Source organism: Catharus ustulatus, chromosome 14 (assembly GCF_009819885.2).
Source record: "Catharus ustulatus isolate bCatUst1 chromosome 14, bCatUst1.pri.v2, whole genome shotgun sequence".
Taxonomy (NCBI): domain Eukaryota; kingdom Metazoa; phylum Chordata; class Aves; order Passeriformes; family Turdidae; genus Catharus; species Catharus ustulatus.
Genome location: NC_046234.1, coordinates 14,208,118 through 14,224,180, shown reverse-complemented (window position 1 = coordinate 14,224,180; position 16,063 = coordinate 14,208,118). Strand labels below are relative to the sequence as shown.

Here is a 16,063-nt window from a genome sequence, read left to right as displayed (position 1 = left end):
CACTCCTAAAACATGAGATAAGGGGAATTATGATCTGTAATATTAAGGTAATTCAGCGTCCTTCAAATGCAGTTCATGCAATGGAGTGCTAAGACTGGTGATAAAACAAAAAATACCCAGTTGTACTCTAATATCACATCTGAAATGTTTTAAACACACCCTTGGAGTTACAGAATGCTGACTGATTATGTGAATACCCAGTAATGGGTAAGGAAACGTAGTGGACAGTCCAGGCTTCTCAGAACATGGATTCTGTTGTGGGTTAGGTGATGTATTTTAGCAGTCTTGAATTTGAATTCAGATAATTTCCTGTTTCACAGTTAACTGTTTCTGCTTGTAAACATTCTGACCAGCAAATAAAAACTGCGGTGGAAGGGATCTTTTCATGCACTATCTAACCACCAATAAATAACATAAGTTAATGGCCAGGAATAAAATAAATCAAAAAATACTTCAATTCAACCTATCTTCTGAATTGGTGGAATTGTACAGAGTGTGGTACAGTCATTTTCTGTCAGCTTGAGTGTGTGTTTGTAACATGTTTGAAAGTGCTCTGATATTCGTTGTCATGATGTGCAGCATCCCCATTTTTTGGTTAACTTGCATTTTTTGCTATTTGACCTCATGACTTAGCTTACAAACCTTCTTCTACAGAACAACAGAGCACAGATGAAGGTGGAACTGGTGGTATTGATTTCTAAAATTTTCTTTTTTGTTGTTTTGTGCTCACTAACCTTTTAAACTTGAGTTCTTCCCACTCTAAGGAAAACCATCTTCTAGATCTTTTCCTGGATCTTGGCCAGCTGTGCAACAAATGTGATCCCTAAGTAGAAAGCAGCCCCCCTCATTTTGGCTATCCCTCCCAGCTAATTCAACTACAGCTTAAGTCATGGCATCCTCAGGGAATTTTTAGGGAAAGGCTATGTGCATTTGGGTTTTTAAAGAGATCTGGATAGAGCACAGGGAGGAGAAATTCCTGCTGGCAAGTATTTGAATATAAATTAGTTCAGTGGTCTAAGATTTGAGGGCTTAAGGGCAATTTGACTGTTTCATTGCTTCCTAATTTGCAAAAAGTACATGGTAGGGCTTGGTTTGTTTCCTTCTTGCTTTGATTTACCAGCAGTTGAAGTAACACTTGCAAAATCAAATTATATTTTGGTGAAAGTTTGTGAAAGGGAATGGGTCTCTTGCTCAGTTTGCTACTTTTTCCATGAAGGGTTTTGCAAACTCAGAGCTGTCCCAATTATCTAAAGATAATTCTCTACATAAAATGTGTTTTCATTGGATTTCTGGGACTTTCCAGTGCGCAGACTGAGCCATTCATAGAAATGCTTTGGATCACTGATACATATGTTTAATAAGCAGAATTATTTCTTGTAGCTAGATTGAGATGAAAACTCTCAGCTGAGACCCAGCTGAATCTGAATCCTGACAGTCTGTGCATGCCCCCAACGTTACTAATGCAGTGCAGCTGTCTGTGACACAGACAAGTGAGACTGGAAAATGTACTGAAGGTCTGACCAACTATGATTTAACTACTTTGGCAACACAGCAGAAGCATGTGTATTTTAGTTAACTTTTCTCTCCTCTTGCCCTGCACGTCCTGACCCCTTAATTTTATCCAAAATCAGCCAGTTTGGATGGGTTGGTTTATCTGCTTTACATGTGTTCCTTGGATACATATATAAATCTATTTTCTGTATCTCACACTACCAAATATCATTTAACCTTGAAACTGGGAAATCATATTTGCCTTACACATTTAAAAAACACTGGGTTTTATTCTACTAACAAACACAAAATAATGTTCTTTGCTCTCTCCTGATTTATGTGAGGAAAAAAAACTTTGTCTGTCCTTTCCATTGAGGAGGAAAATCTTCAGCACTGCTGAAGCACATTTAAGATAAAATATCTTCCAACACAAATGCTCCTGCTATAATAATAGGTACTTAAACTGTGATTTATGCATCATAAAGTAACTGTGCAGGTAGTTCAGCAGCAGTAGATCAATTTGGATAACTTGACACCAATCTCAAAAAAAATTTGCTGCAAAGATAAACAGGTAATGCAATGTCCTGGTCAAACCTTTGTGAGCCCACATTGTTTTAGAATTGTGTTTGATTTTATGTTAATGTTTCAAATATGAAGCTATGATGTGTGGGGTGGATAATGTGAAACCATGACTGGTTTTACATTTCTCATATTTATTCCTATTTCAGGGTAGTTCTTTTTAACTTCAAGAACTCATTGCTTAATTATTATTAACAGTCTACCTAAGTCATGTGGTAGCTAAAAAATCCTTATATGGTCCATTTTACTTTATATTTGCATATTTTCTGGAAAGACAACAGTTACCTTTTTTTTTTTAAATTTGAAAAATGATGCCATATGAGCTCTACTCCATTACATCATTGTGGCTGAATAGTGCACCTTCTCAGCATGTCTGGAGTGAATTTCAATGCAATATTATATTTCCACTCTCAAATTCTGTGGCAGATTTGGGATTAAAGCCCCATTTCTTAAAATGAGAACCATTTGGGGAACTGATTTCAAATATTCTTTAATTATTTTAGGACAGAAGGCATTCTTGTGTATTGTAGTGCTGTGCAAAAAAAAAGCAGAATCAAATATTTCTTCTATGAACTGGGTGTGTCAACAGTAATATTTAGGAACATTGAATGTCAGAGCAGAGGTTTTGGGTGATAATGTGCTCTGGAAAGTGAAGCCTGTGTAATGGAACATTTCCCCAGCCATCAGTGGTTCTGTGGGATGTTGAGTGTGATTCATGAGACCACAACAGGGATCCCGCTGATGGTGAAATGTAAAAATGGATGAAAGCCCCAGAGTCAAGTGTTGCATTAATGGCATTGCTGTCAGTGCTAAGATGAAGCAGGCAGGGTGTGGGTCTGCCAAGAGAAATGGCCAGGCTGTGCAATAAAGCATCCTTGATGACAGTCCTGGTAAAGGGGGTGTTTTAGTGCTGCCTGCTGAGCAGAACTAGAGGTTCAGGTGCATCAGGACTGGAGAGGTGCTATTAGAATAGAAATGGGGCTGCCAGAGTCTCTCCTTGCTAAATAAAGAGCTTCCTTGTCCTAGTAGAAATTTGGAAGGAAGTGAGAGACAGCTAGTCTTATTTCCTGTAGCCTCAGGCAATGCTGCAGCACCCTCTCTCAGTGAAACCCTGTGAGGTTTGAAAGCTCCTCACTCTGAGTGATTTTTTTAAGATCCCATATTTCCCAGCTCCTTGCCCAGTTCCAAGTCCTGCTGCATGGCAGACATGTGCTTACTTCAGCTATGCTGCTGCAGTGTACTTTCCCCCTTCCATTACAAAAATAGAGAATTTGGTGTCACATGGACTGTGAGCTTCTTGTAGCTCAAGCCCTTTGATGGAGGTTTTCTAACTTTCCCTCAGAGAAGATATTAGATGTTCTTTTTCAAATGATGTTTCATAAATAGCTACATAACCAGACTGACTGGTTATACAGGAATATCCTATGTGTCTTCTAATGCTCTTTTTTCTAGAGAAAGGAGCTTTAAAGTTTGCAGAAGCTGTTCTGTGAATGAGGTAGGGAAAAAGTTGAGGTCATCTGATCAGGCAAATGTATTGATTGAAAAAGCATTCACCTCTGTAACTGGGTCCCAGTAGGAGTCAGATCAAATCTCAGATTTCATGCAGGTGCTGAAGTGCTAAATTGAACCAAGAGAGATTTGTGTGAAGTGTCTCTGTGATGTTTGGAGGCGTTGGACTCAGTTGAGTTCAGGCAGGAGCCAGGATTTCCTTTAAAGAGCAGACACTAGAGGGTAGCCTTCCCCTTCAAAAGCACCCAAATACATCAATTATGAGCTTCCTGATTTTCATGTATAAAACCTCTTAAGGCTGTTTAGTTATCCCAGTTCTCAGACTCCATTCATAAAATGCCTCCTTTTTTTCCCCCCTTATTTTTGTTATGTTGGGAAAACATCCACTAAGCTTAGTTCATTTCTAAACTAGATTCAGTAGATCTCCCTCTCCATGGAGACTTTGCTCTTGTTCATTGTCACAAGAGTTTCCCATAGGGCTGTCCATAGGAATCCTTATTCCTGGCTCTGGTTGTGAGGGGCTGTTGTAGCATGCTGGCAAAGGGAAAAGATGTTGTCTCTGTGGTGAGTAGTGCTGCTGTGTCCTTTGGTATTTATGCACTAATGAGTTCAGATTAATCATCTTTACTGTCCAGCATGTCAGTAAAATCAATTACTTGTATTAGATGTATAGAATTGTGTGTGTTTGTTGTGCTGGTCTGCACCACTCTGTGTACATTAATGTTTTCTGCTTACTGAGTTTCTATAGCAGCAGGTACATGCTTTTCCAAGGCTTTCACACTCTGGAGTAGTGTTCATCCTGAAAGTACATTATTTGAAATTAAAAAACAGATATTTATCTGACTTGTAATAAACTTGGAGTTCTGCCATGTGAGATGTGATTTTTGTATGTGTACATATGTGTGTCTATACATACAAAAAAAAATTAATGCCTCTTGTGGCAGTGTTTTTGTGAAAAATTGCAGATTTTTAAGAACCATTAACTTAAGATAACTTTTAGAGGAAAATTGTGGATTTCTAAAATACAGCAACCTTTGTGAAGCAATCAGAAATAGGAATGTTTTCTTGCCTTTCCTCAGGACTTGGTTTTATTCTTCCAAAATATTTTTTTTGTTTGGATTTCATTAACTAGTGATTTAAAAACTGTTTTGACATACCTGTATGGCAGGACTGAAGAAAGAAATTTTCCAGATTTTGTTGTCATTTTCTGTGACTTGCCAGTCTGGTAACAACAGAGAACCTCAGTAGCTTTTGTCTTTGCATGTTAGGGGCACGGGGTTTAAAAATCTCTTATTTGCACACATATGCATAAATCCTGGCATGACTCCACTAAACTCTACCTTTTCTGTGCCTGTCCCAACTGGTGCTAATGGTATCAAACCTGTTGGAAGGAAAACAAAATCATTTGTGTTTCTCATCAAACAAAAGGAAATAGCTTTCAGGATGTAATACTTGGAGAGTGAGCTCTCAGCAAGGTGTGAAAGGCTCAGTATGAAGGTGAGTTCTAAAGTTCTCACTTCTCTCCACAGCCAGCAAACGCTCGCCCTCCACAGCCAACCTCAAACAGGCAGAGGCTGCTGTGAGCAAATGCCTGTCGTCCTCTGGAGCTCTTTCAAATGCCTCAGATCGAAGTAAGTGTGGGTGTGTGGCTGCTGGGAGCAGGGCACTGCTCAGCTGTGGCTGGGGAGGAGACAGGAGGTGGAATGAAACTCCTTCCTCCTCCCCTGCTTTGTGACTCACTTCATATTTTGATCTCAGATGCATTTCATATAATTTGTTAATCCAGCTTGACTGCTCAGGGTTTTGACCCAGTTGATGTGATCTCTGTTAGAGGAGAAGAGCAATGGTAAAAACTGCTGGTTTTTTATTTTTTATTTCTGTAATTCTGTTACTAAAGACAAATCTCAGTCAATGATTCACAGATAATTCCCCATCATCTCTATGGATTTGCATGCCTTAATTCACACCCTAAAATTTCAGCAAAATAGAAGTAGTTTGAAAATAAAATTTGCCTTGTTCTGTTGGCTTCAGTCATTTGATTGCAAATGGGAAGGAAAAAATCAATTTTGGCAAGGAAGTATCCTAATATACATGTTAAGATAAATAAAAATTGTTGGTAGGAGCACATATTTTGGCTTGTTTCAGCATGAGATTTTGTTATTTGGAATCTTCCTAGAGTTTCATAGGAACCTGCCTGTGTCCCAGATATGGAGGTTTTTGCTTTTGTTTTGTTGTTTACCTAAAATGATGAATAAGCTAAAAGCTGTTTGATACAAAAGCAGATTCAGGTCTGTGCTGCAGTGTTCTGCCAGTCTGCAGCCTCTGATCAAGCAAATTGTGCTAAAAGAATCCCTGACACAGACACGGCTAATGGTGGTTTTGCTGGTTCATGTTGGAAGGTGATGCAGCAGAAAAAATTGTGCTCATACACTGTGTGCCTGGTGGGGAAATCAGTGACTATATTTATACTGGCAGGGGCTCTGAGTCACTGAAGGCTGCTTGTGATTTTAAATTATATTTATATATTATGTGTCTGCAGGGTTCAGCTCTGGATATGAGTCAGAAGCAGGGCTGTAAAGTACAAATTAAACCTCTTATAAAGGAAGTCACTAATGATCAACTAATTGGGATTGCTTTCAAGCTTATTGTCATACCCTGAAATCCTTTGTGAATCATTAGTCACTTTGGAAGAAATATTCTCAGGTGACCTGAAATACAAGAAATTTGAACAGGACTCCAAATGATCTACATGGTCAGGATGTAGAGGTTGACTTAGAGTGATCCTGTGCTCTCAATCTGACACTCAGGGAGAGCTGTTTGGTAAAATGATGGGTAAATTCACAGGACATTAAATACAGTCACAGAATGAACCAGATTGCTTCTGTTGTGCATGTGTGCCTGGGAGGGTGAAGGAGCAGAATGTGGAAATGAGAAAATGATGCTTGTCCTGGATCAGTGGAGTATCTCCACTTAACCCTGTGTTCTGTGTTAATTCTAGGCTCACTCATACTCTCAGAGAATGTGAGCAATGTCTTAAAATTTTCATGTATTTTAAAAGTTGTACAAGGCTGGCCTCAGTAGGTCTAGCAAAAATCTGGTCTGGCTGACTTTCTGCTGCTGTGATCAGAAAAATGCAGAAATAAAAGAAATAATGCTTTATATGAAGCGGTTCTTCCCTGATCCAGTTTTTCTGCTTCTGAGAATTCAATATTATAAAGCAACTTAATCAGTCCTCTCTCTCTTAGGGAAGTGGGGCAGGTGTTGGAGGGGACCTCTGAGCTTTTCAGCATAATTAATCCATGCACTTTCACTTCCAGGTACCACAAAGAGAAGTGCCTCATTAAACAGACTGAATAACAAAGTCCCTCCACATTCCCCGCAGGCAGCACCCAAAGGTTCGCAGGTGGAACAGAAAGGTGCTAGAAACCAGTTTGTTTTGAGAATTGGGAGGCAGGAAATGGGATATTTGAAGATGATCTTAAACCATGTCCCACTTCCATTATTTTCACTCAGGCATTCATGCAGTCTGTGCACTAAATATCATCATGCACGTTGCAGTGCCGAGTATTGGGTCACTGTCTCTGAAGCTTTATTCCTCTGAAAAGTGGAAGGGTGGGGGGAAAGTAGACAAATGATTGCCAAACCATTTAACTCATGAGAAAATAGTGCTTCATAATGATACATTGGTGGTTTTAGCTGATTAGTAAAAGCAAAGCATGGGATGGCAATTTAGAAAATCATGTCTTGTTAAAAATAATCTTCCTTACGCTTGGTCTCTAGGAGGAACAGAAAAGAAGAGGAGCACATCTTTGAGTAGAATGAGTAGTAAACCCCAGTCCTCTCCAGATCTAGAAAAAGTGAAAAAGGAAGAAAAACCAGGTGGTTGTTTTATAAAACTGAATATTTTTTTAAAGCCTTTGAAGTTTGGATAGGCTTGATTTCACTACTTTCCTAAATTCTTAAATTTCTAGGACTTTTTAATGGCTTGTTAGTTACCTAATGTTAAAGATAAAATGGACAAAGAAAGAAATTCTCTAAGGCCTTTGTCTGTGTTAAATGGCACTGCATGCAGATAGCAACATGTCTCTCTGCTTAAGAAAGCAATCTGTTTGAGAGCTGAGAGGTTTAAGAGTCAGAAATGGTAAAAATGTCACTGGTCTGTTCACTTCTTAGTTAAATCTCACCTTTGCTTTTTTAAGTTCCCTTTCATTATTCAGTTTAAAAGCAACTTCTCTGTTCCTGCTGCTGGCATAAACCATGGGCATGCAGAAAGAAGAAACCTGTTCTCACTTCAATCTCTTTTGGTCTGTGTATTCCCCACTAGGTTACAAATAACCTCTTTCCTAGGAAGTCCTCCTAAACCTGAAGAATAGCACCTTGTCTAACATGTTTTTCCCTCTGAGTTAACAATTCTGAAACTTTCCTTTATAGCAGCTGTTTCCAACAGTTGAAATTATTTCTGCTTCAGAATCTTTCCTGTATGAGAGGATGATGGGTGCTGTCCATGTGAATCTGTGTGTGCAGGCAATGCTTGACCATAACTGCTCGCTTTGACTTGCAAGTCTCTTTATTATGTCAAAACAGCCTTTCCTGCAATCTAGAGAATGGAGCTCAGTCAAAAAAATCTCATACTTTGACTGCATTCAGCATTCACCTCTGTTGTACACGTGCCAGTCTCTGCACATTGAAATGACTTGTTCTAAGCAAGGCAAGAACAAGAAGTGCAACGTAAGAGATTGCAGTGTTTAACCCTTCTGTGCTTTTAATTTGGGATTCCCCCTCCATGACTTCAAGTACTGTTCTTCCAAAACCATTACGATTTGCAACAATGCTCGGTCTTCCTTTGCTTTGTACTGCTTGTCTTTTCCATGATATGATTTGATGTTGGATCCTTTTTGATTTGTCCCTGTCATCCAGCTCGTCGCTCCCAGCTCAGTCCCCTGGACAGTAGCGTAATCAGCCGCCTCCTGGCCCCCACACAGGCCTCCCTAGCTAGGAGTAAAAGTGCTGCTACCTTGTCTGCTGATGGACAGGACCCCTCAGGTAACAGGAGGGCAGAAAAACCTCAAAGTCTTACACAGTTGTTCTTCAAGCAAGAACTTAGATGATAGCTGCTAACTGTGCTACACTTCTGTCTGAATCAGACAGTTAATACACTGTTGTGTGAAATATTACTTACCCAGTATTTTCTGTGATCATTAATACCCAATTCATATGCTGTGTTGCATGTTTACTTTACAAAACCATAGAATAATATTGGCTTTTAAACTCCAGTGCTGGTTTACTTGCTCTGCAGAGAACCAGATGCTGGTGTTCATTCTGGGCCTTTTGTGTGTGATTTTTTAACTGACAGAGATCTGCATTTGTCAACCTGAGACATTTACTAGGTAATGAAAGGAAACAAAAAGGCAAAACAAACCTAAAATTTCAAAGTGCAAAACCTAAATTTCTCTAGGGAAGAAACTCTTGCAGGAAGGAGCGTGGCAATACAGTTTCCTTAAGATAAGTCCAGGGAACAGCATGCTTCATTCAGCTGATAGGAGAAGTCAAGGTATAATAGAAGAGAGAAACCCTGGCTGACTCAGGCAGTTTTGTGTTGGTCCAGACTAATCTGATGTGTCCACACCAGGGCTCAGTTTACTAGAGCAGGAATTTGCATCGTGGGCAAGCCCCCCTAGCTGCTTCCCACATGTCCTGGAATTGCTGGTTAATTAATAATATCCCAGTAATGCATCTCTGGAACCAATGTGGAATCCTTTCTCTTCTTTTACCTTACGACTTGTGTTCCCAGTTTTACTTGTTTCTTCTTAAGTATGAAATCCCATCTTTATTTTTTATCTTACACCATTTTACTTGGTCCTTGTCAGTAACAGTGAAATTTCCACACTGTTCCCCTTGTCTAATAAGTTTTTATATTTTGCTTTGTATTCAATAGTCATATTTTTACATACCTGTGTATGTGCTGCTTTTATTTTACCATGAATACTTCAGTTCATGTCATGTGGGGAAATGCCTTCTTTTTTTTCTGTTATTGTTAGCATGTGAGATAGTTACTATGGCTGAATTAAAGATATGTTTTTATAGGTTTACTTAGAGGTACTTTTTTCATTTCTGTGGAAAAGTACCTGTTCTTTAACACAACCTATGCACAAACAGAATGCAGGTCTCCTTGCACAAATGCTGCAAATACAAAAATAAAATGTATTTTCCATAAAATTACAAAACTGAAGTGCTGCATTTGTCACAATGTATTTGGATTATAGAAGAATTCTATCTCTAGTTTGGAATATTTTTGCATCTATGTATGCTTATCTGTCTGTGATCATGTTAGTAAAAAAGTAATAAGATATAAGATGCTGACATGAATTTTATGTGACGAGATTGACACTTCAGCCAGGAAAGGTATCATAGTTAAATAATTGACCTTTTTCTCTTGATAGATTTCTTTTACACCACCTTTGAAAAGAAGGAAAGTTTCCTCCTTGTTGAGTATAGAGGAAACATGCTTAAAATCTGAACCTGTCGTGGAGAAATTGTCAGGAAAGATGCTAAGCCATTAAAACTGAAGGATTTGTGATCAAATGCAACTTGACTAAAATTAAAGTAACGCTGGTATACTGCAAATTTGGTCCATTTGGAAAAGCATTTTATTTTTATCTACTCCAGACTGCTGCTTTCAGAGTGTTTATTCTTGGTGCTGTTGCTTCCCAAGTACTAATTGTGTGGTGGTGTCTGTCCCTGCCCTGTTGCACTGTGCACTGCCTGCGGTGTTTCCCTGTACGGTTTCTAACACACACAATCTCTCTTTCTCTTTTTCTCCCTCTTCCTTCTCTCCTGTTCTTATGCTGTGCACTTGGTTCTTGTTTTGTCTTGTCAAATTCCTAACTTTTATAGAATCTCACCTCTGTCCTCGTTCAGCTTCAGCCAGTTCCATCAATTCCCCAGTCCCAGCTCCTAAAGTGCCGGTGCGCAGCCGCAGCATCGACAGGTTGAAGTCCTCTGTGTCTTCATCTGATGCAAGTTCACCTGATTCAACCCAGGTTTGTTGAAAACCCACAGGAATTAAGTTTCTGTTAATCTGGGGGTTGGAACAGTTCAGGATGGGATCTTGTTTCACCTTTTTGCTTTTGCTTTCAATAAGCATTAATGAAATGTACAATAGCATTTGCCTAAAAATACAGATATTAAAATTAAATTAGAATTGTATGTACTTGATTTCTCTTGTATCTTGAGGCATATTGTTTGCTGCTTGTGGTTCCCAAAGTTTAATTTATTAGCAATTATTTAGTAACAATTAAACATAGACCAGGTCTGTGTTTTGGAACATAAAAGAAATTCAGAGTGCATCTTGTTGAGCACTTGCTTGTTTGTTGGAATAGCAGCTTCTCTGTCTGCAATGTATTCTAGAGAGACAGCAGTATTTTGTTTTTGTGTATCTTCTAGAAATCAGAGACAGAAAAACCATCCCCAGGTTCTGGTGTGAGGCGCCCTCCCTCACCATCCGTGTCTGCCCGTAGAAGATCCCCCTCTCCTGCTAATTTGGTGAAGCGTCCTCCGTCTCCTTCTGCAGTGAGGTACATGGCCAGGTTAAACATCTGCAGTCAGGTACATGAGCAGGTTAAACATCTGCAGTCAGGTACATGGCCAGGTTAAACCCCTTCTGCAGTCAGGTACATGGCCAGGTTAAACATCTGCAGTCAGATGCATGGCCAGGTTAAACCCCTTCTGCAGTCAGGTACATGGCCAGGTTAAACACCTGCAGTCAGGTACATGGCCAGGTTAAACCCCTTCTGCAGTGAGGTACATGTCCAGGTTAAACATCTGCAGTCAGGTACATGAGCAGGTTAAACATCTGCAGTCAGGTACATGGCCAGGTTAAACATCTGCAGTCAGGTACCATGCTCAGGTTAAACCCCTTCTGCAGTCAGATGTATCCCCAGATTAAACCCTTTATGCAGTCAGGTATGTGTAAACACCTTTTATTTTTATTCAAAATGGAAGCCTTTTTCTGTCTCAATACACATGAGCTGTTAGAGTTTGAATGGCCTATGCTATGCCTTGTTTGTACAGAAAATCTTAATTTTGGGTCCAATTTCTCTTTCCCAAAGTAGGGATGCAGCTTTTACTTCAATCTTTGTTGTGCAGACAAAACACACCCTAATTTTCTGTGCAATCTCTGCACTGAAACCAACAAAAGACTGCAAGCTTTTGAATAAACTGATCCATGTGTATTAGCAGAGGAAGTTTCTTGGGTTGGAATCATGAAGTTCATCCTAGATGCAGAGTAAATGGAGATCTGGAGTAGCAGTCCTGTTTTGATGTTAGCTCCCAAGTAGCAAGGCTGGGTGCCCAAGGTGTCTTGGAATCCTGGTTTGAGTTTTATGGGGAAGGCACCAGTAATTTGTGGGTGGATTTATTTTTGAAAGTAAGGTATAAATAAAGGAGACAAAGGATCTCCTCAGGTGCGTGGTTGAGGTTCTCATTGTTAGCTCTGAAAAATGTTCTTTATTTCAACAGACAGAAGACTCGCCCACCTTCACCTGGTGTGTCAAAACAAAGGCCACCATCTCCTACTCCAGTCTCTAAATCAGCACCCATCCAGCGTCCATCTCTCACACCAGGTGTTATAAACATTACCAAAAAGAAAACTGAAGCAGAGAGCAAACCAAAGGATAAGAGCACAGAAGGAATAGGACAAGAACAAGGTGCTTCCCCAGCCTTGGAGAGGGATGCAGGAGCAGCTAGCACAAAGACCAAAGAAGGTGGGTGTTTCTCAGTGTCTGACTCACTCCTGCTCCAGGCCTCTCCAGTGTCTGCTGGGACTGGGGAAACAGCTGGCTCATGAAGCAAGCACTGGAGGGTAGGATGCTTTGAGGCAGAAGCTGTTCATTGCTGATTATATAATAATTTTACATGGTATGACTTTGGGATGTGAATTTTAATGCGGTAGTTGGTTTATTTGACTTGGAGATTTAAGTCAGGAGCTTTCAATATTACTATTTGTACTGCAATTTTAAGAAAAGCAGAAATCCTCTTTACCTTTTGGGCTTCAGCTGCTCTAGCTGAGGGATCTACTGGCTTAGGTTTATAAAGTCAGTATTAAACTACACAAAGGTCTTTCAGTTCAGTTGGTAGTTCTTAAAATGCTTCTGTAGAGACCTTCTTGGAGGACAAAATCAGCTCCTGTTCATCACAGGCTGAGAGAGTTTTCACAGCTTGAAGGCTGCCTTGGCCTAAGTTCCAGTAAATGTGTCATCATTGCTGCCTTGGGAAGAGTGATCAGTTCACAAATCATACTGAGAAATTATCCTGGTAGGTTAAGGAAGGCCATATACAATTAGCAATTAGTGTTCTAGTCCTCTTCATTGTGCCACGTGAGCCCAGCCTCTGTCCCTTGCTGGGAAAAATGCCAGCTACCATCTCCAGCAGAATCTGGGAGAGCCTTCTGATGAGGTCTGGCAGGCAGAAAAACTTAGGGGACCCTTGACAGGAAAAGGAGGGATCTTTAAAATGTAGGATGCAGCCAGTGGGCTGAACTGGGGGTGAATCCCTCAGACACCAGGTAAGTGGGAACATGGGCTTGCTGCACGTGGCTGCATGTGCGGTTCCTGTATGCTTTCCTGGGCTGCTCCTGTTCTCTGCCACGTCTGAGACTCCTCCTGGTACTGCTTCTGTGGGATGTGAAGAAGTGTCATTCAGCTGAAGAACTCGTGGTACAGCTCTCTGGGCATGTGTTCCTGTGGAAGGGAGCCTGGCTGGCAGAGGTGGATGTTTGTACGAAGTCGCACATCCGTCTTTGGTGTCACGTCCTTTGTCTTTGCAGTCAGAATGTCCGTCCCTTGATGTGCTACCATGCTGTTGATAAATGTCTTGTGTGCCTCAGAGAACCATCAGTTCTGATCAATTCATCAGTTGGTTGAAGCCTCTGTAACAATGTGTCCTAGTCCTGTATCTTCTGGTTGTTCTGGAACTAGAATATCTGTCCTTATTCCTTGGATGCCTGATCTGTCTCCTCTCTACACTGACTTCTGAAACTGTATTAACCCAGTTTATCTGTTTCCCTTTATTTTTAATCTCAAAATAGTCATCTTTGTAGGGATTCCTACTGGGGCTGAGCAAAGCTCTTCTTCTTTGACACATAGAACAGAAAGAAATAGTGGACATGTTCTTCAGAATAAGAGCTTATTTAATTTCTCTCTTTGAGTGTTTTGGTACACTGCAATATTGCTATGTGAGGCCAAATCTTTTTTCTTAAGTTGCTTTCAGTTTTCAAGACAATTTTCATTTTACACATCTGTGTCAGCAGTTCACCCCGTGGGTTGGTGCAATTCCCTGTCCCAGACAGCTTCTGAAGTCAGAGCACACCAGTGAATGGCATGTGGCAAACCAGTCTCTAGGCCTTGTAGGTTTAGCCCAATTTCAGCTTTGTGCACTTGTGTCTTCATCCCATCTCTTCTCCTTCAAACTGAACTTGTTTGCCTGTTGCTGACAGCAATCAAGTTTTTGTCTTGTTTTTTTGTGTCTTCCTACTGCAATGTACTGTTCTGCAGTAAAACACTTTTTATTTTTCAGTGACTGGAGCAGTTGTCATTTCTGGCAGCAGCCTCTCGCAGCTTCTCTGAGAATTAAAAGGCTTGTTCAACTTAAAGCATAAGAAGTGCTCCTTCATGAGCTCTCACCTTATGCATGATGATAGGTAATAAACTATCATGGAGCCTCACATTTTGTACCTGGGTATTGAAGGCTTTGAAATACAATTCCTAGATTAATTGTGAATTAATTGCTTACCTTGAAATCTGTTGGAATCTTCCCTTAATCCAGCTAGTACTACATTTTGCATGTGTTCAGAGATTTTTTCTCTTGCCTCTTTCTCTCTTTCCCTTTCCCTTACAAATAGGTCCTTTGATAAAAAGACTGTTCTCACCAGAAATGACTAGGAGTAAAAGCAAAAGGAAACTGAGTGCAAAAGACTGTCAGAATTTTTTTAAGGTGTGTTAGCAATCGTGTAGGGAAGTCTTATGTCCTGCCCTATGGAAACAGGTTGTACAGGGGTACATGGAGATGAAAACAGTATTGAAGTACCATATAGAAATCATCAATAAAATGCAGTGGGAAGATCCCCAACCCTTTCTTCTTTTTTTTTTCTCCCTTGTTCTTTCCATATCTGCAGTGTTCTGAACTGTTGTGACTAATTTTCTTCTGTCAATACCACATACCGTATTTGAGCTGTCATTATCATATTGTAACCTTAGAGCTTAAGTCTAAAACCTTTAGGCTTCTTGCTGAGCATTAGATTGTTTTATTTAGGTTCAATTTTGAGGAGGGGAAATAGGTTAAACCTGACATTAAATGTCAACCAGATTTGATGCAACTGGGAGAGATTGCAAACAAGCAACAAAAAATGGCCTCTGCTGTAAAAAGTGAGTAGTCTGAACAGAAACTGCACACATATGGCAGAGGAAGAGAGAGGCATTTTGATTTCTTCATGGCTGTACGCTGGCAACAGTAAATGAAACCTAGGAAGTTACAGCATATAGGAAGAAAAGCATCTGCCTGTCTTGAATAGGCAGATCTGCTAATGGTTTTTATAAATGCAAAATGGTCTTTCTTGCTCAGGAGGAGGAGGACCCCTTTTGACTGAGTTCAAATTTGGAACAGTCATGGCTGATTTTTGTTAGTACCAACATGACTGCAACTTTTTCCCACATCAGAAGCAATGTGTTGTCTGGGGAGGTGGTGTTTTCTCAGCTTTGGATAAATCTAAATGTTAGAACATTCTCTATGCCTGCACTACGTCAGTGCTGAAATGCTTTTCCTAGGACTGCAAGAGCAATTTTTATGCACAAAAGACAGCCATGATTCAGCTGCTGAGAGTTTGCTGTGTGTAATTATACCCTGCAGCTGCAGGTAATGATTACCTGTCTGTGGGGCCTAAGCAGCTTTTCAGGTATTAAAGTTCCTAATGATGACATTGTGTTTTGAATGATTTGTCTTCAGGTCAGAAGTAAAACAAATGGTCAAACCCTGGTGTTATATTTCATTAAAATTACCTTGACTTCAAGGCTTTATAGATGTTAAACAAACACATATGTGCTGATTTGTGAAATGTTCAGGAGAAAGGCAGGTCCTCACCAACATTATGGTGCTGCTCCTGTACTGACATCAAGAGCTAATTCTCTGAATATTCAGATGATGAGTACTTAAATTACATTCAAACAGAAATATTTCTAGGGATTGGGAATAAGGGATAGAAATCAGAGTTCTTTCAATATATATATTGAGACCAACTGGATGGCAAGATGCTTCTGTTTTGAGTATTTTCCTGATGTTAATTTGTAATAGTGCCTCTGATGTTCAGACACCAGAACAGCAGGCAGGGCATGAAGAAACATAAACAGCAGGACCTGCAAAGATCTACTCACCTGGTGGTTGAAGCTGTTTTGATCTCCATGTAAATTGGAAATTGATTTGTTGATGATGTGTA

The 16,063-nt window shown here is 40.0% G+C and overlaps 1 protein-coding gene across 1 annotated transcript in view; it reads left to right on the top strand.

Annotated features, from left to right (window-relative positions):
* MAP7D3 (MAP7 domain containing 3) overlaps positions 1 to 16,063 on the top strand; it is a 43,330-nt gene that overhangs the window by 18,257 nt on the left and 9,010 nt on the right. Inside the window, exons 6-13 of the mRNA XM_042779738.1 lie at positions 655 to 687; positions 5,109 to 5,210; positions 6,897 to 6,995; positions 7,360 to 7,458; positions 8,497 to 8,622; positions 10,498 to 10,619; positions 11,023 to 11,153; positions 12,097 to 12,341. Coding sequence (XP_042635672.1) covers positions 655 to 687; positions 5,109 to 5,210; positions 6,897 to 6,995; positions 7,360 to 7,458; positions 8,497 to 8,622; positions 10,498 to 10,619; positions 11,023 to 11,153; positions 12,097 to 12,341 — 957 coding nt within the window. The remainder of the gene's footprint in view (positions 1 to 654; positions 688 to 5,108; positions 5,211 to 6,896; positions 6,996 to 7,359; positions 7,459 to 8,496; positions 8,623 to 10,497; positions 10,620 to 11,022; positions 11,154 to 12,096; positions 12,342 to 16,063) is intronic.